A 21,334-nucleotide genomic window follows, 5' to 3' on the forward strand; every position below is an offset into this window, starting at 1 on the left:
TCCCCAGAGAGCAATTTCTCTTTAGGTCACTTGCTTGTGTACCAATAATAGGAAACAGTGCTTAGCTCCTTTTCATAGCCCAGAAGGACTATTTTCCTTATATAATATCCACTTCCACATTCATTTTTTTTTTTTTAACACAGTGAATTACTGTGTAAAATTATAGCATTTAGTGCTCCTGGGCAGAAAAGTGGAAAAAGGCAGAAATTTTCCAGGAAGTTAACCACATCAATTTCAGCATATATCTTTTTTTTAAGGGGGATACCTTTCTTAAAGTTGGGGATATCTTTCTTAATCCCTGTTGTGGATTGTAAGAAACAGCAGCACAAAAACCAAAGTATGCTGAATTCAAGGTTATTTGTGTTCCGGTTGTCAAGTTCCAAACTAGACCCAAAATGGATTGTAAGGATGACCAAATGAGAGCCCTGTTTGACACTTCTTCAATTTTCAAAAGCAAAAGCAATTAAAAGAAAACTAATTCAGAGGGATCACGTGTGCTTACAAGTGTCTCCAAGCTGCTTTTCCACATTTGAACACCAAGAACTTTGAGAGCTGGCAGGTCTCAGTAGCCCCAGTGACTCATCTCTTCATTTTATCAAAATCTGAGCTAAAATGAATTCATCAGCTGATGAGAGCAGAGGGTGGCAGGGCTGAGGATCAAATATTCATTTCTCAGGCTGATGAAGAACAAATTAATGTGGTTCCAAAACTAAACAAGAGAGGCCAGAGACTCTTTCTAGTCTTACCTGATGGCTTTTGGGCAAAGCAAGAAAGTGTAATGGAAAGTATTTGGCAGCAGTGGTGCAAAAGGGGACTTGAGAAGAGGAAAAGGCAGCACCCACCCTTCAATAAAGGTGGGGAGAGAAGATATGGGGAAAGAACTGAATTCCTCATCAAAGGGCAGTTTCCAAGGGGAGCAGAAGGGGTTACAATCTTTTCATCAGCCAAGGGTGGTAGTAGAGACTGGGGAAAAATAAAGGCTTGGAAGATGGTTTCGGGAAGGACATCATTTAAGACTTAAAAAATAGAAATTAGGGGTGCAGATAAAGCATCCACACACATACCCATCAGTAGTCTCACAGACTGAGATAAAAGATTCATATATACTCTAATAAGCCACCCCAAGCTGTTTTAGAAAGGAAAGAGGCTAGAGAAGGAGGAGGGAAGAAGGCAGAGACCGCAGGTCATGGAATCAGCAGCAGGGTGGCAGTTGAGGTAGATGGGAAAAATTATGATGGGAGTCAATTTTTTTCAAATATGTGTACTTTTAAACTTTATTTTATTTGATAAGACAGAGAGAAATAGAGAGAGAAGGAGAATAGAGAGGGACAGAGAGGCACCTGCAGCACTGCTTCACAGCTTGTGAAGTTTTCCCCTCGGAGGTGGGTACAGGGGGCTTGAACCCAGATCCTTGCACATAGTAATATGGGCACTTAGCCAGGTGAACTACCACCTGGCCTGGGAATCAATTTAAATATACCTTCTTGATCCCAGAAGTTCAGCTATGTGGGCAGTAATATATACTTTATAGGATTTGCTATAGTATAACTTATACATTTCAAATGCGTAAAAATTAGTATCATTTACAGTATCTTACGATAAATTGCCTTTGAATGGGAGCTTCCTTTTCAGTATTTTGAGGTCTACAAGGCTTATCTAGAAAATTTGCTACTGTGAAAAAAATCAGACTGTTTAACTTGATCAAGGAGATGAGAAGAGACTGAGGTATTTATTTATTTATTTATTATCCCTTTTTTTGCCCTTGTTGTTTTTATTGTTGTCTTTGTTGTTAGGACAGAGAGAAATGGAGAGAGGAGGGGGAGAAAGACACCTACAGACTTGCTTCACCATCTGTGAAGCGACTTCCCTGTAGGTGTGGAGACGGGGGCTCAAACTGGGACCCTTACCAGTCCTTGCGTTTTGCTCCGCATGCACTTAATCCGCTGCAGTACCGCACAACTCCCTTATTTTTTATTATCTTTATTTATTGAATAGAGACAGCCAGAAATCAAGAGGATGGGAAAGAGAGAGGGAGAGAGAGACAGAGAGACACCTGAAGCCCTGATTCAACACTCCTTAAACTTTCCTTCTGCAGGTGGGGACAAGGGGCTTGAAGCAGGTCTTTGAGCACTGTAACATGTGCACTCAGTCAGGTGCACCAATGCCTGGCCCTATGAGGTTTTTATTTTTGATTACAGGTGTGACACTACCCTTCAGGTGCCTGAGGGAGTTTCATCTTTTCTATAGACATCATTAAAAGTCAAAGCTCTCGTAGGGAAACTTTGATACTATTCATATTCATATCCTTTTTGCTAGCACTGACATTGCTCTTGGGCCCAACACTCCATTAGAACTATTAACTCTATATTACTTTTTTGGGATGTAATTAGCCTACAGCTGATGTCAAGCTAACAGACTGGGCTTAAGTGCATGTTGAGTGGAAGTCAGTCTCTTGTCCTGTGCTCTGTTTTTCTGGCTCCATGCTTTTCTGTGTGCTTTCGATGCTTGACATGGCTGCTTCTCCCGGGAACTGAACACGTGTAACCCAGCTCCGGTAAGCTTAGCTTATGAATCTCCTCTACAGCTATGATGAGTAACCTATATCTCTGCCAATAATTGCCTATCTTGATCTTCCTAAAATATACCATTGCATACTGTTGTAGCGTATTATAATAAACCTTGATTGCTTAAGCTGCCACTAAACCACACTCCTGAAATCATTCATATCTTTTAATTACTATATTAATTTTTGTTACAAATCTTACAAAAGGAAGTGCTTCTGGGTATTTAGGGCCACATTCTATTTTAAGGCTGTAAATTCAGTTTTCGTAAGTTGTTTTTGGATGTCCAACCCTGTCTATCTTGTCTTCATCCTCTTTTAGACTCCAGCTAACTGTATTATGTCCTATTCCTTTCTAGTCTACTTTGAGTTCTTCCAACAGCTGGAAATATCAAGGGAATTTCACTCCCCCAGTTGATGGTGGCTGCCATTTTTTGTTGCTGTCACTCAAAGGCTGACCCCTTCTTCACCTCAGCCATCTTTATTTTTTCTCCTTTCCTCCCCTCACAGTCATTTTTTTAAATGGGACATATAATCCATGGAATACTATTCTGCAATCTAAGATGATATTGTGTCACTTGGAATGTAATGGATAGAATCAGAGGTGATAATGCTTAGTGAAATAAATAAAGAGGTGAAAGACATCTACTGGATGGTTTCATACATATATGGGATCTAGAGAACTGAAACACATGAACTTGCAAAAAAAAAAAAGTAATAACCCAGAAGTAAACAAATTGTATTTTAAGACTTTGTGAGAACTATAGTGGTTATCACTGGGTGGGAGGGTAGAGGTAGAGAACTTTGGTGGTATAGTTTGGAACTACACACTGTAATCTTACAATCTTATGAATGAATACAAGTCATAAATTTAAAAATGGTTTATAAAATCAAATAGAGAAAAACAAAATGTTGGGTCTAGGAGATAGCTGAGCAGTAGAGAAAGAGCTTGTAGGCTGATATCTCTCCTAGATGGTAGAACAAAGCAGTGCTCTGGTGACGCTCATAAAAATAAACAAGTCCACGAGAATAGAACAGAGAAGAGAAGAACAACTTGGTGTTTGCTTTTTCTTTTTCATATCTCAGCTTTTAGTGTTGCACAGCTAGAAATGTACTTTGTTGATAAGGAATTAAATATTTTTTTTTGACAAACAAGGACGATGGGGCTGGGTCAAGCTGTCTGGAGCAGATTATCTTGTGTGACTGGGCTGCATTCCATTCCCACCAAACCACACACGAGCAACTCCTCTCTGAATCCCTTGAAGATTATCTGTGGTATGGGATAAGATTATAGCAACAGCTCTGCAAAAATAAAGTTGAAGCTTTTCCAAGACAACAAAAGCAACTTATCGCTTTGGCCTGAGCATTGCTAACTCTGTAAGGATGGGTGACAACAGACATGGGAGGGACATTCCTGTAGAAAGAGCTGGATCTGCCTACAGTCTGCTCTCTGTGCTTGGAGGGGCAATCAGAATGAAGGAGTAGAAAGTGGGCCCTAGGAGAACTTAGGATGCAGAAAAGATAAGTGAGCATTCTACCTGAATTATATTCTTTTGTGTGTGATGAAGTGGAATATACAACCAGGGAGGATAAACTTTGTTCTTTAACTTACAAGTGGAAGAAACTGTGTTTTGGACCAACGTGTAGTAATAGAGGGAATTAAAAATTCCTCTTATTTGAACATACATTCCCTCTAGTCCCTTATAAAAATAAATAAGTCTAGGAGAAAAGAGAAAAGAAAAGGAGAGAAAAGGAAAGAAGAGAAAAGAACAACTTGGCGTTTGCTTTTTCTTTTTCACATCTTGGCTTCTTGTGGCACAGCTAGAAATGTTTTTTGTTGATAAGGAATTAAATATTTTTGGCCATGGTATACCTTAGGATATTTCTATGACATTGTGGAAAAAAAGTGTTGTTTAAGCTCTTTAAGTGGGCTGTGCTGGACAATGACATTGACAGTAATTTGAGAAACAGAATAGAGATCGATTTTTAGCCTAGGATACAATATGATTTTGGAGTTAAGTATTGTTTAAGATATAGAGAGAGTGCACGAGAGAGACCAGAGCACTATCCCATCAGATGTGGTACTGATAATCTCACTTGGGCTTCAGTAGCATACAAGCATTTTGCTCTACCCACTGAGACATCTCTCTCATTAAATTCACATCAGGACATTCATTAGAAGATTTGGGGGCTGGCAGTCTGCTTATTCTTTCCTTTATTCTGTGCAGGAAACACAGAGATACTGGGTATGCATCTTTTTACAGATAGAAGCTTCACTCAAAGATCACACTTTTGGTGGTCGGGCGGTGGTGCAGTGGGTTAAGCGCACGTGGCGCAAAGCGCAGGGACCGGCGTAAGGATCCCAGTTCGAGCCCCCGGCTCCCCACCTGCAGGGGAGTCGCTTCACAGGCGGTGAAGCAGGTCTGCAGGTGTCTATCTTTCTCCCCCCCCCTCTTTCTCTGTCTTCCCCTCCTCTCTCCATTTCTCTCTGTCCTATCCAACAACAAAGCAACGTCAACAATGGAAATAATAACCGCAATGAGGCTGCAACAACTAGGGCAACAAAAAGGGAAAAAAATGTCCTCCAGGAGCGGTGGATTCATGGTGCAGGCACCGAGCCCAGCAATAACCCTGGAGGAAAAAAAAACAAAAAAACAAAAAACAAAGATCACACTTTTCACAGAGAGGGGAGCAATGTGAGAGGTATTTGTCTCAGGCATAAAATTTAAAGGGTGTCCAAACCTCAGATAAATGATATTTGAATGGAACACTATTATAAAATCAAATAAATACCAAGATTTGTCCTGTGAGTTGGGGCTTATTTTTACAAACAAACAAACAAAAAAAATTGATTGCTCAACATAGGTGTTTCATAGGAAACATGTTGAACAGAATAATCCAGGAGGGGAAGTATGAATACTGGATGATCTCATTCACCAAAGCAAAGGCTAACACAGGGTGAATCTTCAATGGACTGTAGTCTATCAAAATAAATTTGGGGACTCAGAAGAGGGAAGGGAGGAGTGCTAAGGGATTGTCGGAGGTCTAAGTTTCTGTAGTGGAGGAGGCTGACAGTTTGATGAGGAGTAGATGGTATTGAAGAAGCTTGAAGATCTAAAGCCTTCACTGTAGTACTTCAAAACCCTGGATATAGCATGATCACTCCCAGGAACTACCTAAATCTGGGACTGTTTTTGCTAGTTTCTGTTCTTAGCCTCTAGACGTATTTGTATATATCTGGGTTAAACACAGGTAAACATGTCAACAGGTCTCCAAGAAGACAGAAAAAAAAAAGCTTTTATCTGATACCCTACTAAAAATGCCTGCACTCTTGGGTCAACATCAGGGCTAGCAGAGTAAATCCTAGCAACACAGAAAATTGACCTATTCACCTATACCCATAAAGGTTATGCATCTCTTCCTATTTCTATACAAGAAGTGGGGAGATATAGGGAGTATCTGACTTGTCAGAGCCAGTGAACAAAGAGGAAAGTGGGACTACATGGACTTAATTAGCAGACATCATTTTAGCATTAGTATATGACAGAACAATGTGGAAACTGCAGTATCTCAAAAACTGAAGCAGAAACTGAAGGTGATTTTAACCAGCATTTTGTGGAAATACACTCTCTTACATCTGGGAAGCTGATGCCTAGAGACAGACTGATGGCAGAAAGTAATTCATGCTACATGTTGGCTGCTTAGGTCTTCTTCTCTTTCACCTATCCACAGTGTAAATCAATTTTACTACCTGAAAGTCAAGCTATTACCATGGTTTCCAGAAACCTAGTAGAACCACTGATTTTAACTACCTCAAACACCAAGCATTTTGTTTCTTCAATAACATCTACCTTGAAGAAATGAGGAAATATAATCTGTGACAAAAATATCCCATAAACCAACGTTTTTTAAAAAATATTTATTTTTTTATTTATTCCCTTTTATTGCCCTTGTTGTTTTATTATTGTCATCATTGTTGGATAGGACAGAGAGAAATGGAGAGAGGAGGGGAAGACAGAGAGGGGGAGAGAAAGATAGACACCTGCAAACCTGCTTCACTGCTTGTGAAGCGACCCCCCTGCAGGTGGTGAGCCAGGGCCTAGAACCGGCATCCTTATGCTGGTCCTTGTGCTTTACACCACATGTACTTAACCTGCTGCACTACTGCCCGACTCCCAAATCAAGATTTCTTAATGAAGTTACACTAAACTTGGGAAACAACTGTTGAATCCAAGGCCTGGTTTGTAGTGGGGCAGGCTCTATAAAGGCAGGGAAATGTACCATCTTCTGTTAAGTTAGTGAAACTACTCATGGATTTTTTTAATTGATTTTTTTAATTGATTTTTTTAATTTAAATAGTAAACTAACTTATTTTTATGCTATTAATTTAATACCTTTTTTTTGTTTTGTTTCCTGCCAGAGACTCATTTGATTCAAACTAATTTTGTCTCTGTCCTTGGCTGAGTTTAGGTTTTGGTTGTTAGCACAAATGTTTTGGGAAAACACATCAGTCAGCATAGTGGGATAGGAAATTTTTTTCCTTCTCTGACTCCTGCTTTTGCCAATACTCATTTTTTATTGGTGAAGTATTACCAAAGGAGCAATAGTAGCTACAATGATTCATAAGAGAGAGTGTACTGTATGATGTTTTATTAGAGTTACTTTAAGAGTCATATTCTATCTTCCTATAGGTTGCTCTGTGGTGCATTCTTCTTCACTATTTGTTTCTACTTTGTTAGAACATATGAGACAGTCTGAGTCCTGCTCTGCTCCTGTACACTCTTCTGTCACACAAATTGTGTGAGAGGTGACCCATGGATACCCTTGTAGGATATAGATGGGAGAACTCAACATGTGTGCTCTATTCTACAGACCTACTTTCTCCTAGGGTCACAAGTCAAAAGTTAAGGATAAAGTACAAGGCCTGATAATTACTTTTAATCTAATTCTAACGGGGGGGTGGGAATGGGAGGGTGGGGTGGTAGGGTGGTGGTGGTAGAGAGAAAGAGCAAGTATGTGTATGAGAGGGAGGAGGAGAGAGAGAGAGAGAGAGAGAGAGAGAGAAGGAGGAGGAGGAGGAAGAGGAGGAGGAGGAGGAGGAGGAGGAGGAGGAGGAGGAGGAGGAGGAGGAGATATGCCCTCCATGTGGGCTTATCATGCTTTTCTCTTCCCCCGTACAATTAGGGCCATATGGGAAGGAAGAAGCAAATGGTTAGTACCATAAAACTCTAAACCTCACAACTTTTGGAATGTATAAACCAACTGATATGACTTTATTTCATGGAGTTTTTCTAGAGTAATATATGAGAATATGCTAAAGATTTAAGGATGGTCACTGATGTATTATTTAAAATAGTGAAGCTTTTTTCTCAAATAATCATAGCAGTCTTGCTGAGGGTTAAGGGGAGATCATGAAAGTTGGGGAATTATGTATGCTCCCTGCCATCAAACTATACATAAAGTGGTAAGAATCAAAACTGTATGGTATTTGAGCAAATAAAAAAAGACACATAAAATAAACACATAGCAATACACACATGGTCATTGACCACAGAGACATCTTTAGGGACTTGACTGTAATGGAAAATAAATAAATAAATAAATAAATAAATGGGACTGTATAAACCTAAAATACTTTTTTTAACTAAAAGATTTTTATACAGTGTAAGAAAACAGTACAAAAACTGTAAAGGCAACCAATAGACTGGGATAAGACATTTATTTGCACATAAAGCGTCAGGCAAGGAGGTTAATATCAAAATAGATAATAAACTCATACAACTCAACAACAACAACAAAAATACCTACTCAATCAGGCAAAAAAGTAAAGGGCAGAAATGTTGAGCAGACATATCTGCAATTCAGGCAGTCAAATGGCCAACAGGTATGTGAAAATGTTTGTCTGTTTTGCATTCCTGAAGGAATGCAAAACAAAAAAAAATCACAAAATGTTGCCACCTCACACTCATGAGATGCCCTATGTCAAAAAGACCAGAACAACATGTGTTGACGAGGGCAGGTAAAATGGAAAGTTTAACACTGTTGGTGGGACATAAATTAAAGCAGCCTCTGTGGTAGAGTCCTTAAAAAGCTAAAAGAAGAAATGTCAAACAACTCAGAAATTCCATTCTTAAGGATTTACCCAAAGAGTATGAAAACACAAATTTAAAAAGATTAAGCATTTTTAGCAGCATTATTTACAGCAGCCAGACCATCAAAACAACCTAAATGCCCATCTATGAATGAGTGGAAAAAAATATTGTGGCAAAGTCAGCAACAAAAAACAATCACATTCAAGATGGGGCAAGGATATGGAGAGTCTTCATCAAAGAAGATGCACAAATGGTCAACAGACATAAATGCTCAAAAATGTTTAAAGTTGCAGATTATCAGAGGAATGCAAAATGTCAGACAACAGAAAGGACAGAAACAAGCTCTGTAAAGGATGTGGGGAAAAAAGAACCCTTCTATATTGCTGGTAAGAATGTAAATTGGCTCAGTCCTTATGGAAAACAGTCTGGCGAGTGCTCAAAACACCAGGAATGGACTTACCCTATAATTGGTAAATTCTTCTCCTAGTATTTTTACCCAAGGAATGTAAAACATCTATCAGAAGAAATCTCTGTACACTTATATTTATAGTAGCAAAATTTGAAACAAGTCTAACTTGGAAACAATTCAGATGCCCAACAACAGATGAGTGGTTAAGTTATGGTATATATACACAATGGAATACTACTCAACTGTAAGAAATGATGGCAGCACCTTTGCTTCAGCTTGGATGGAAATTGTAGTATTTGTGTTAAGTGAGATAAGCCAGAAAGGGAATGATGCCTATCAAATGATCTCAAGGGTGGAACTTTAGGAATGAAGGAAAGGAAAACACTGCTAGAAACCTGAAGTGGGTGTGGTATACTGGATTTTTTCTTTGTTTGTTTGTTTCTTTCTTTCTTTCATTTATTTATTCCCTTTTGTTGCCCTTGTTTTATTGTTGTACTTATTATTGTTGTTGTTGAATAGGACAGAGAGAAATGGAGAGAGGAGGGGAAGACAAAGAGGGAGAGAGAAAGATAGATACCTGAAAACCTGCTTCACCACTTGTGAAGTGACTCCCCTGCAGGTGGGGGAGCCTGGGGCTCGAACTGGGATCCTTATGCCTGTCCTTGCACTTTGTGCCACGTGCACTTAACCCACTGTGTTACCACCTGACTCCCACTGGACTTTTTCTTGTGCATGCCTTATAATTTATTTTTAGTGAATATTCTTTGCTTATTCTAAACACACATACAACACACACACACACACACACACACACACACACACACACACACACACACACACACACACACACACACACATACACACTCCTTAAGAGGGGAAAAACCCACTTCCCTTTCTTAGAATGAGTCAAATAGTAATAGGGTCTCTTGAAGAATAGCCTATATATCTCCATAATGGCAAGCTTAATTGATTAATGGTAAGATCAATTAATCCTCACTTAAAGATTCTTTCCCTGTCTCCTTCCTTTTAATTTTTTAAAAAATTTTATCCCTTTCTCTCTTCCCTCTCCTCTCCTCTCCTCTCCTCTCCTCTCCTCTCCTCTCCTCTCCTCTCCTCTCCTCTCCTCTCCCCTCCCCTCCCCTCCCCTCCCCTCCCCTCCCCTCCTCTCCTCTTCTCTTCTCTCTCTCTCTCTCTCTCTCTCTCTCTCTCTCTCTCTCTCTCTCTTACCAGAGCACTGCTCAGCTCTGCCTTATGGCGGGACTTTGGAACCTCAGGCAGGAGAGTCTCTTTGCATAACCATTATGATATCTTCCCCTTCCCTAAAAATCTTATTAGTGATCTAATAGTGATTTTCAAGATTATAAAATGTAGGAGTATAGTTCTATACCACTCTCACCACTAAAGTTCTGTGTCTCTACCCTCCAATAGCCGCCATAGTTCTCCCAAGGTCTTAGAGATGAGTTTACTACTTTTTTTTTCCAAGTTCATGTAGTTCAATTTTCTATATTCCACATATGAATGAAACTATTCCTTTCATTTCATTTTCTCAAATGCTACCTTTTCAGAACAAAAATTAGTACCTTAGGGAGCACACTAGACTGTCATATATTTTTAGAAAATAATTCATAGAACATTTTAAAGTTCACGCTATTTATTAGCTATTTTCTAAGAAAAGGTGTGAAATATGAGGAAATGTGAGTCTTTATAATCCATGCAGACAAGCACATTTGAAACTGAGAACTTCTTCCAAAAGGGAGGAAACTCAGTACCTATGGGGCATTTCTCTCATCAACTTCCACCTTAACCACTGATTATCAGTGTGCAAGTTGACCAGTGACTTAGTATCTCTAAACTCCAGTATCCACAACCGAGTCATCTTACCCATCTTGAAGAATTGTTGTGGGATTTAGAGCTAATATGCACAAAGGGCAGAAGATATGTTGGCACACACTAATGATTAGAAGTTCCTAAAATTCACAGATAGATATGTGATAATGGAGAGTGAGCATGTGCCAAGTAACAGAAAATCTTACTGCAGGCATACAGACACATACAGAGTCCTCACAAAACACACCTTTTCTGAAGTCAGCCTACTTACTGAAGGAAGAACCTCATCGAGTTGCCTCCCACCATGGTTTGAAACAATGATGCCTTGTACATTGTGCTTCACAGCTAACTCTGCATCCTCTTTGGTCAAGATCCCTTTAAGGATGATGGGCAACTGAGTTATGCTCTGAACCCAGGAGAGATCGCTCCAGCTGAAGGATGAATCGATAGGAGACATTTGGAGAACAGGCATGGGGTTTATCTGCTGGGAATAAAAAAAGAACCTTAGTCCTGAGTGCTTTCAGCATTGCTTGACCAGAGTTCATAGATTATTTCACATCCAGAGAGTCACCATTTATAAGCTCAAAAAGAGGGGCAATGAAACCAAACAGTATCTCCAACAGCTCCTTTCATAACAAAGTTAGTGTAAAATAATTTCATTACTGATCACTACTTCTTCAATTGCTTACACAATAACATATAATTGTGTCCTTGGCTCCATAGTTACACTCGAACTTGGATTATGAATATTAATGGAAACTTCAGCCAGTGAGATGAACAAAAACACCCACGATAGACCATGCTGTGTGTTGTTTGAAATAACCCAGGGCAGTGAGTACTTTAAAAATCCTAAATAAGATATTACCCATGATTTGCCCTTTATCCTTGGTTATTTGCATCAGCATGTGTGTCAAATGTAAATATCAGTGTAATTTTGGGACCTGAGGTAAGGATTCCTGAAAGCCTCATGAGTATTCTTTAGTTGATGAGAAGAAATGCATAGTCATTAGATTGACTCTATCAGGGTCAAGGGATTCCAACTTTACAAAGATTTTCCTTTCTCTGAAACATACTGCCCCATATTATTGCAAGAGCTTAACTGCAAAAAGGGCCATCTCAGAGACTCTACACACATATGCTGTCGCCTCCTGGATTCCACAGCTGAGCTCCAGGCATAGAGATACTGACACTTCAGTTCTCAAGGCAAGAGAGTTAGAGTCAGGCTGATGGCACTTAAAAGGCCATTCACCCTGGCTTGAGCATCTTCTTGAGGGGATCAGCTTGTCTAAGTGTACCACCCCAAGTGATCATCCCTTGTGTGCCACAAAGTAACATATGTTGGAAGAACTTGTTTGTTGTACTCTCCTGTTTTTTTTTTTTTTTTTTTCCTTTCCCACCAGATTATTGATGGGGCTCTATGCCCTCATGACTCCAACATTCCTGGAAGCCATATTTATTTTTGTTAGACAGTAAGAGACAACACAAGATAGAGAGGGATAGAGAGAGGAGAAAGACATACTCAGACCTACAGGGATGCAGAGGTTTCATAGGCTCCTAAGCTGAATATGGGCCCCAGATCAAATCAGTGGTGTGTATAGTCAACAATATCTATATACCTTTCCCATATTTGGGAGCTACTCTCTTTCCTGATCCAGCTTTCTAGCCATTTTTCCAGATATAACATCATCTCCCCAGACAGTAACTTGGGTCTACCTGCATATCAGATGTCAGGCTCAGGCAAAAACTAATAAAGTCACGGGCCCTTTGGCATATACCTAAAATAGACCTACTAGCTATCTCCAAAACATAGACCCAAAATCTTCATCTGCAATATTCCAGCCTTTAGGTTCATGATTAGTTAACAATTTGTATGGCTTTATATGTTAACTCTCTTTTCAACCACTAGGTTCCAGATGCTACCATGATGCCAATTGGTCTTCCCTGGACAGGCGACCCCACCAATGTGTCCTGGAGCCCTGCTTCCCCAGAGACCTGCTATACTAGGGAAAGAAAGACAGACTGGGAGTATGGATCCACCTCTCAATGCCCATATTCAGTGGGGAAACAATTACAGAAGTCAGACCTTCCCGCTTCTGCACCCCATAATGACCCTGGGTTGATACTCTCAGAGGGATAAAGAATAAGGAAGCTATCAGGGGATGGGATGGGTTATGGAGTTTTGATGGTGGAAACTGTGTGGAGTTGTACTCCTCTTATCCTATGCTTTTGTCAGTCTTTCCTTTTTATAAATAAAAAATTTTTAAGAAGGAGAGATACTGCTCTCCCTAATGAAGCTTTCCCCTTGCAGGTGGGGACCTAATGATTGAACCCAAGTCCTAACTCATGGTAACATGCACACTTTGCCAGATGAGTCACCAGTTGGTCCCCTCTCTTATTTCATGCAAAAAGTCTTTCCTTTTTCTCTGACTAGAGCACTTGTGGTGACAATTTTCACCGCTCCAGGGGAGAAAACATTTTGTTTTATATTCTGTTTGCCCACTAGATTCCCTATCTTTCTTACCCCCTTGTGTGACCGAAGATCCTTCAGCAGTAAATTCGACTTCAAGTCCAGCTGATTTCGAAGGTCATGGCGTCTGTTACCAAGCATGGGCACATCCACAGTGATGACCAGAGCTTGAAAACCTAGAGCTTCTACTCTCTGGACCAGCAGTTGGTTTAGTTGCCGGTTTGTTTGCATATAGAGTTGGAACCAGCGAAGACCTTTGGGAGCTGCAGTAACAATGTCTTCAAGGCTACAGGTGGAATATGTGCTGGTGATGTAGCAGATGTTAGCTGCTTGGGCAGCTGCAAAGCAAGTGACACAAATTGGGTTGGATGGCAGACACATCTGCATTAGGGTGAGAAGCCCGGGTGACCATGCTGCTTCTGCCCAGCTTGCTCTGGGAATAATAATAAAGCTCAAATGAATTGTGCCTTCCTGGGAATCAGGGACCTAAGGTGTTTGATCAAACTAGGAGGCCCACAGTTGCCTGACTCTTCCTTGTGTGACCCGTCTCACAGACACTGCCCTGTTTATTAAGATGTTGCCAAATCGAGATGTCATTTCATTTCCAGAACTGTGTTGGGCAAGTTACAGCTTTCAGATGGGAACATTGTTCTTCTTATGAGCACACTAATGAAGTAGAAGAGAATTACAGAGAGTGGAAGATTAAGACCTGTAATTTCAATTGAGAAATTGTAGTGGGACAAGTATGCTATCTGATGATAGAAGAACACTGGCATCATCACTTCTCAGCTGTAGGGCCGAGGGTTTTTATCTGTGAAAAAGAAAGTGGAGAAAGTAGTAATACCTCTCTTGTGGGACTACTTGGAGATTAAATAAGATACTTGATATGAGCCATCTGTAAAGAGACAGATGTAAAAGGTGAGAAGAAAAGACACTACAGCACCAAAGTTTCCACCAATGCCATGAGGCCTAGGCTCAAACTTGGGTCATGTGCATGGCAAGTTGGGTGCCTTCCTTGGTGAGCTATTACATTTATTCTACTTATTTAAAATTTGAGATAGATAGATCATTAGTAGATAAATGGACAAAGAGATAGTCAGACAGACTGGAGCTATGCCATATGGCAGTACTGAGGGACTAAACCTTAGGTCTAATACTCACAAGTCCTGTCTGTACTCTCATTGAGCTATCTACCAAATAGAAATTTTTGTTTTTGTTTTGTCATTACAAGGGTTTTGCCACTCTGAAAAGATCTGTTTTCAGATGGAGACAAACAGACAGGGAGAGACGGCAGGGGGTAAGGTAAGGAAGAGAGATAAGGAGGGAGAAAGAGATTGAGGGGCAGAGAGAGAGAATAATATTGATGCAACTACACAGTATATTTCTAATTTCCTACTTAAATTATTTTTCATGGAATTCTCCTATAGGTTAAAGTCAGTAACATTTTACCTTAAGAGTAGCACCTAACCTATGAGTAAAATATTTGGCCTAATCAAAAATTCATATTTCAACTCCCAATGGCACCAGAAGATATCCCATCCCCTCCCCAACCCTGACACAGCACATCCAACCATGGAACTTCAGTGAAGGAGTCATATTCATGTAGGTTACTCATATTTCAACTTAGCCGGATGTGGTTCCTAACCAGATAGATATCATTTTCAGCGCTGGAATTCTCAAGATTCATTACTTTCTGTATTATAGAATCAAAGGAAAAGTTCCCATGGAAGTCCTGGGCAACACTCAAAACAGAGACTTGATTGAGGGTAGAGAGTACATAAGTGGTGGGAGATAGCACAGCAGTTATGCAAGACTTTTACACCTGCTGTGGCTCTGAGGTCATATAAGCCACCACAAGTCAAAGGTGAGCAGCTCAGGTCTCTCTCTCTCTTTCTGTCATTAAAATAAAAAATTAATTAATTAATTTTAAGAAAGAGTACAAAGGGGTCATAGAAATGTTTTCAAACCCTGTGTAATTCTTTTCTTTTTGCTTTGCATCTCCTCTCCTCTCCTCTCCCCTCCCCTCCCCTCCCCTCCCCTCTCCTCTCCTCTCCTCTCCTCTCCTCTCCTCTCCTCTCCTCTCCTCTCCTCTCCTCTCCTCTCCTTTCCTCTTCTCTCCTCTCCTCTCCTCTCCCAGACCCTTTATATTTATTAATTTACTTGTTTTTGTTTTATTTTTATTGCCACTAGGTTTGTCATTGGGACTTGGTGCCCACACAGTGAATCAACCACTCCTGGTGGCCTTCTAAAGTTAATATTGTTTGATAAGACAGACATAAATTGAGAAGGGGAGAGGAGATATAGAGGACAAGTGCAAGAAAGACACCTGCAGACCTGCTTCACTGCTCATGACGCTTACTTCCTTCAAGTGGGGGCGGGGCAGGGCTTGAACCCAATTTTTTGCACATGATAACTTATGCACTCAGATGAGTGTGCCACCACCTGTTTTCTTCCTATATTTATTTTATTTCATTTTTTGGTGGTGAGGAACCACAAAAGAAAATAAGGGATTACTAGGATGGAGACAAAATATAACAACAATATATTTTCAAATAAAGTGATACAGTAAATTGAAGAAAACAGAATAAAACATTTGGACAAGAGAGCCTGCCAGCAGTACCCTATTTCAGGACATGCTCTTTTAATTCATCCTGCTCCCCTCATCCAGAAGCAGCGCTGGTCCATGAGCTCTAGCCATGAGCATTCCTCTCCCCAAAGAGGGTGTAAGTCACTGGGGCCAGCACCCCTCTTCTTAGGCCTGCCTTGATGGGACTCTCACCTTTCTATTTTTCCTACTCTACATGCTTCTTCTCCTTTTTCTTCTTCTTACTATCACTATTATTATTACTATTATTTTAATGAATGCTCCCTCAATGTTAGATGTTGTGCAAGCATAGCTTCTAGCATCTCTTTTCCCACCCTCTTTAACGCCAACCAGACCATTAGACCTTTCTCTAGAAAAGTCCTCATGCTGCCTCCCCTTGATTTGCAGGACTTGTCCACACATCCAGCCTCTTTGGACCCAGCTTCAAGATGGGAATGGTTCTTACCTCGGGCTGTGCTCAATTCTCCATCGGGCCAGGCCAGGCAGTGGAAACCTGTGGGTGCGATGCAAATGGGGGCGCTAACCTCTGCCCCTTGGATCATAGTTTTAGTGTCCACCTCTGACACATCTTTCAGGTACCGGGGTCGGAGGTGGATTCTGTGCTAGACAACAAAGAGATCTCCTGTTGGTGGGATTCTTCTCTATAGAGCCGCTGCCTAGTGCTAGGAACTCCAGATTCCTGGCGGAGACCTACACTGAAGCAAACTCCAAGAAACCTCCATTGGGGTGAGTGGGATCACTAGGCAGTATAGTCCAATGGAGATTCCTTCTCTTCTCCTTAGAAACAGTCTGCTTTACATTATCCCTCTGTTTTCTGAACTCCTAGTGCATGCATGGGTCACACCATACCACCCTCCTTCAAAAATTATGTAGAACAAACAAACCCCCAACCATAAAACATGAAAGCCATTGTATCCTGAGTGCTGTGCTCCTTGAAGGCAGATTATTGACTGCGTTCAAGGAGCCCGGAAGCAGTGCATCTGAACTCAGTGGCAAAAGGATACAGAAGGACAGACTTTTTAAATGCTGCAACATTGTTATCTTTTGTAGTGCCATCTCCAGCTCCTCCTTCAATAAAATCCCAAGAGGATTTAGAAAGACGCTCCTGGGCAGAAGCCTGAAAGTCTGTCAAGCACACCAATGGCATTTCTGGACCTTCAGAGGGAAAAACAAAACAAACAAACAAACAACAACAACAAAAAAAACTCAGAGAACTTCAAATGTAGACCAGGGTAGGCGACGACATGAAGCTGCTGGGATTCTACAGTAAGCCTTTCTGGAAGTCTGGGATGTTTCACCCAGAGATACAGGGAATCAGGCTATACCTTCCCTCCCAAGCCCCTGCCAAATTGTGATTATTCCAATACTTCTCATTGCTGCACTTACTGCCCAAGACCTCACTGAAGGCTCCCACCTCCTATAAGACTATCAGGGGATTGGGTGGTAGCTCACTCAGTAGAGTGCATACATTACCATGAATGAGGACCTGGGTTCAAGCCCCTAGACCCCAGCTGCAGGGAGTAAAATTCATGAGCTAAGGAACAGTGCAGTAGGTATCTCTCCTTTCTCTCTCTCTCTTTTTATTTTTATTTATTTATTTATTTATTTTTGCCAGAGCACTGCTCAGCTCTGGTTTATGGTGGTGTGGGGGATTCAACCTGGGACTCTGGAGCCTCAGGCATGAGAGTCCCTTTGCATAACCATTTTGCTATCTACCCCCACCCTCTGTCTCCCTTTTAATCTCTATCTTTGTCTCTCACCCTCCAGCAAAAAAACTGGTTGCCGGGAGTCAGGCGGTAGTGCAGTGGTTTAAGCACATGTAGCACAAAGCTCAAGGACCAGTGTAAGGATGCCCGTTCGAGCCCCCGGCTCCCCACCTGCAGGGGAGCCGCTTCGCAAGCGGTGAAACAGGTCTGCAGGTATCTTATCTTTCTCTCCCCCTCTCTGTCTTTCCCTCCTCTCTCCATTTCTCTCTGCCCTATCTAACAACAACAACATCAATAACAACAACAATAACCACAACAATAAAAAACAAGGGCAACAAAAGGGAATAAATAAATAAATAAATAATTTTTAAAATATTTAAAAAAAAACCCTGGTTGCCAGGAATGGTGGAGTCATGCAGGCTCCAGCCTCATGGAAAAGATCATCATAAGATTGTCTTTGTCTCTTAGCCATCAGATCTACTCTCTACTTTGTCTCCCTCCAGGTACCCAGAATTTATATAAAGTACAAATTTGTTCATACTCTTTTTTTTAACTGCTGTCTCATGGCAGATCTCTTAGTCTTCTAGGGTGCTCAAAAAATGTTCAGGGCAACTCCAATGACCATGGAAAGCCACATTTTCATATCTGTGTGGATGAGGGATGGAGACCTTGTGGGTGTGTGTGTGTGTTGGACTCCGGTGATCTGGAAGCTCCCCCCAAAACTTTGGGGTCTGAATTGCCTGGCAGTGTGGCTAATGTTTAGGAGGAAGCTGACTTTTTTTTTGTGACTTCTGGACAATTCTTGACTGGACCATTGCACATATTTCTACTTTTGAGACTAAGTAAACCACATGTTACCTCCACTCATTTTTTATTTCCAATTAAAACTCTATGTTTATGGAGTATGGACTCTATGATATAAACATATCAAGCAAATGGGAGAGGGGAGGGTTTGGAGTTAAAAACTCTTACTAGGGATAGGGAGATAGCATAGTGGTAATGCAAAAGCATGATTGTTTGGGGCTACAACTTCCCAGGTTCAATCCCCTTTACCAGCATAGGCCAGAGCTGAGAAGTACTCTGGTATTAACACAAACACATGCAAACAAACAAGCAAATTCTTTCAGCAGAGGTGAGGGCAGTGGGAAAGAAGTTGAAGGCACTGTGCAATTAGTCATAGCAAATAGATTTCCTGTAGAAGGAAAGACTGAGAACTCTATGGTTAGTAAGCAGCTATGGGTATTTCCCAGGTAGTTGGCAGAGGAGTAGAAATTAGCAACCCTGGTGGTAGGAATTAATAGTAATAGTAATAAGCCTAAGACTTAAGTATGAACAAAATGTCCTTTTAGTCATTGGCTGAGGAATGGGAATAAGTTCCAGGAACTAGGGCTTTAAACACAAATGGGACAGTTCCTCAGTGGACAAGGGACCATGGGAACCAGATGAATGGTTCTGGGGAGTGTAGAGTAGGTAGGGATGGGACAGACACAACTGACTTGAGAGCTAGAACCTAGTTGAGTCTAGGTTCTATTTAAGGGGATTAAATAAAAGAAGTTATATGGCAGATAGAAAAGAGGGCTCCTGATAGGTGCAGGGTTTCAAGATGGAGGGTGAAAGGGGAATTTGGATCAGTCACACAACTTCTATAGGTGACATTTTGTTAGTGGCTGAGCAGGGGTTTGTTGTGGTGCTGAGTAGATTTGATAAAATTCAGTGATTGAATCTAATTTGTCTCATCCCTGCCTCCCGTATTTATTCATCCATGTTGGAAACACATGTTTCTATGCCTGTGTGCATCAATGGGTTAATGAAACCAAAGGGACTTAATCAAGGAGACTGTCCCTCTAGTAGCCTGTTTGCAAGGTTGGAATTTGAGTCTGGGAACTTGGCTTTCAGGAGAGTTCCCACCATTTGCTGATAAGAATGGTGCACTGTGTACAATCTGCTTGTGCAAGTAATATGATTTCTTCTGAGCATTTTCTTTTTCTGTGAGGGAGCCTGGAACATCTGCTTTTCCTCTGGGAGGGAGCCTGGAGCTTTGGCATCGGTTAAGCAGAGGGTGTATACATCACAAGCCACCAAGACACAACTCTGTGTTGAGTCTCTAGAATGAACTTCACTAGGTGAAAGCATTTTGTGTGTGATTACAACTCACTGCCAGGGCAATGAAGTGCATCATGCATAATTCCTCTGAGAAAGAACTCTGGGAGGTTTACACCTGCTTTTCTCTAGACTTTGCCCACTCAGCCTTTTGGCTTTGCATTCTTTGTAACGAATCATACTGTCAACCACACATTGTATCCTAAGAGTCTTCCCAGCTGAATCACAGACTCTGGGACGCTTCTCCTACCCACCCTGCCAAAGTACTTTGTATCCTCAGCCATTAGATAATATGACACTGCATAGCTATTCATAGGTGTTCATTACTTGAATTTAATGTTTCTGTGTCTTTTCTTTACCTTGTCAGATGAGATTTCTCCAGGCTTCAATTCTGGCTGCCCTGAAAAATCTCCATGTCTTATAGGCCCACACAGAAACCCTCTTCTACAGATTCCTGTTGTGGAAATGCAATGACAGTTGTATCTAATCCAAGAGAAATACCTCCGATTCACTCACCTACTTGGAATCTGAACATTGCTTTATATATGTCAACCACTATTTTTTAAAATTACAGTTCTATTTAAAATCTTTTTTCTACCTCCCTACAAAGTAATCATAGAAGGCATCGGTCTCTTCATTTTGTATTTGCATAAAATGACATCTAAAAAATGAAGTAACTTGTGAAATATTAGGCAGTAAATTATTGTAGGTGGGTATTCTAGAATAATGTATTCTGGTAGACTTTAAAGATAGACATTTTCCATTTTCAGTTTGATGGTACACAGGAAATTGGTTGGTTCACATAAATTACACATTGCTTTGAAGAATTTTAGTTACTAGGGAAATGACTAAACTGATAAAACATTGTATGTGCATGCCTGAAGTTCCTTACTCAGTCTCTGGTATTGTTTGTACTGGAGGACAAGCAACAAAACTCTGACTTATCACTTTTTCACGTGAAATTCTTTTATTTTCAAGAAATAAGTAGACATTTAAAATGAATTATGTAGATTAAAAACACAAACATGGACCATCTCGTATAGTGTGGTGCTTTGCCAGGTACATGATCAGGTTTGAGTTGGAACTACATCATGCTGAAGAAAGCTCTAGTTCTATGGTGTCTGTCTGTCTGTCTCTCCATCTGTAGCTAAAATAAATAAATGAAAATGTAATCATAAGGCCGTTATTTCCCTTTTGTAAAACATGTATAAAATTTAGGAGAATACTTCACTCATAATTTTATTAGATATCTAATTAAAGGGTGATTATTACTAAAGAGAATAGCTTTGTTGCTTACACTTTATGTTTTTAAATTTCATCCATACAAAACTTAAGAGGTTAAAAAAAAAAAAAGCCCCAGGGAGTCAGGCTGTAGAGTAGCAGGCACATGGAGCCAAACTCAAGGACCAGTGTAAGGATCCCGGTTCAAGCCCCTGGGTACCCACCTGCAGGGGGGTTGCTTCACAAGTGGTAAAGCAGGTTTGCTGGTGTCTATCTTTCTCTCTCCATCTCTGTCTTCCCCTCCTCTCTCCATTTCTCTCTGTCCTATCTGGCAACAACATCAATAA

General features: G+C 40.7%; 1 protein-coding gene across 8 annotated transcripts in view; it reads right to left on the bottom strand.

Moving 5' to 3' along the window:
• HAO2 (hydroxyacid oxidase 2) overlaps positions 1-21,334 on the bottom strand; it is a 49,530-nt gene that overhangs the window by 15,058 nt on the left and 13,138 nt on the right. For 2 of the 8 annotated variants that reach the window (XM_060201792.1, XM_016193227.2), the window contains exons 2-5: positions 16,977-17,115; positions 16,406-16,557; positions 13,410-13,693; positions 11,160-11,369 (exon numbers count right to left, since the gene is read on the bottom strand). In XM_060201792.1, coding sequence (XP_060057775.1) covers positions 11,160-11,369; positions 13,410-13,693; positions 16,406-16,557; positions 16,977-17,107 — 777 coding nt within the window. In that variant the 5' untranslated portion in view covers positions 17,108-17,115. Of the gene's footprint in view, positions 1-11,159; positions 11,373-13,409; positions 13,694-16,405; positions 16,563-16,976; positions 17,116-21,334 lie in introns of all 8 variants that reach the window. The other 6 variants (XM_060201791.1, XM_016193225.2, XM_060201795.1 and 3 more) reach the window with 3 other exon arrangements.

Source organism: Erinaceus europaeus, chromosome 11 (genome assembly GCF_950295315.1).
Source record: "Erinaceus europaeus chromosome 11, mEriEur2.1, whole genome shotgun sequence".
Lineage (NCBI taxonomy): Eukaryota > Metazoa > Chordata > Mammalia > Eulipotyphla > Erinaceidae > Erinaceus > Erinaceus europaeus.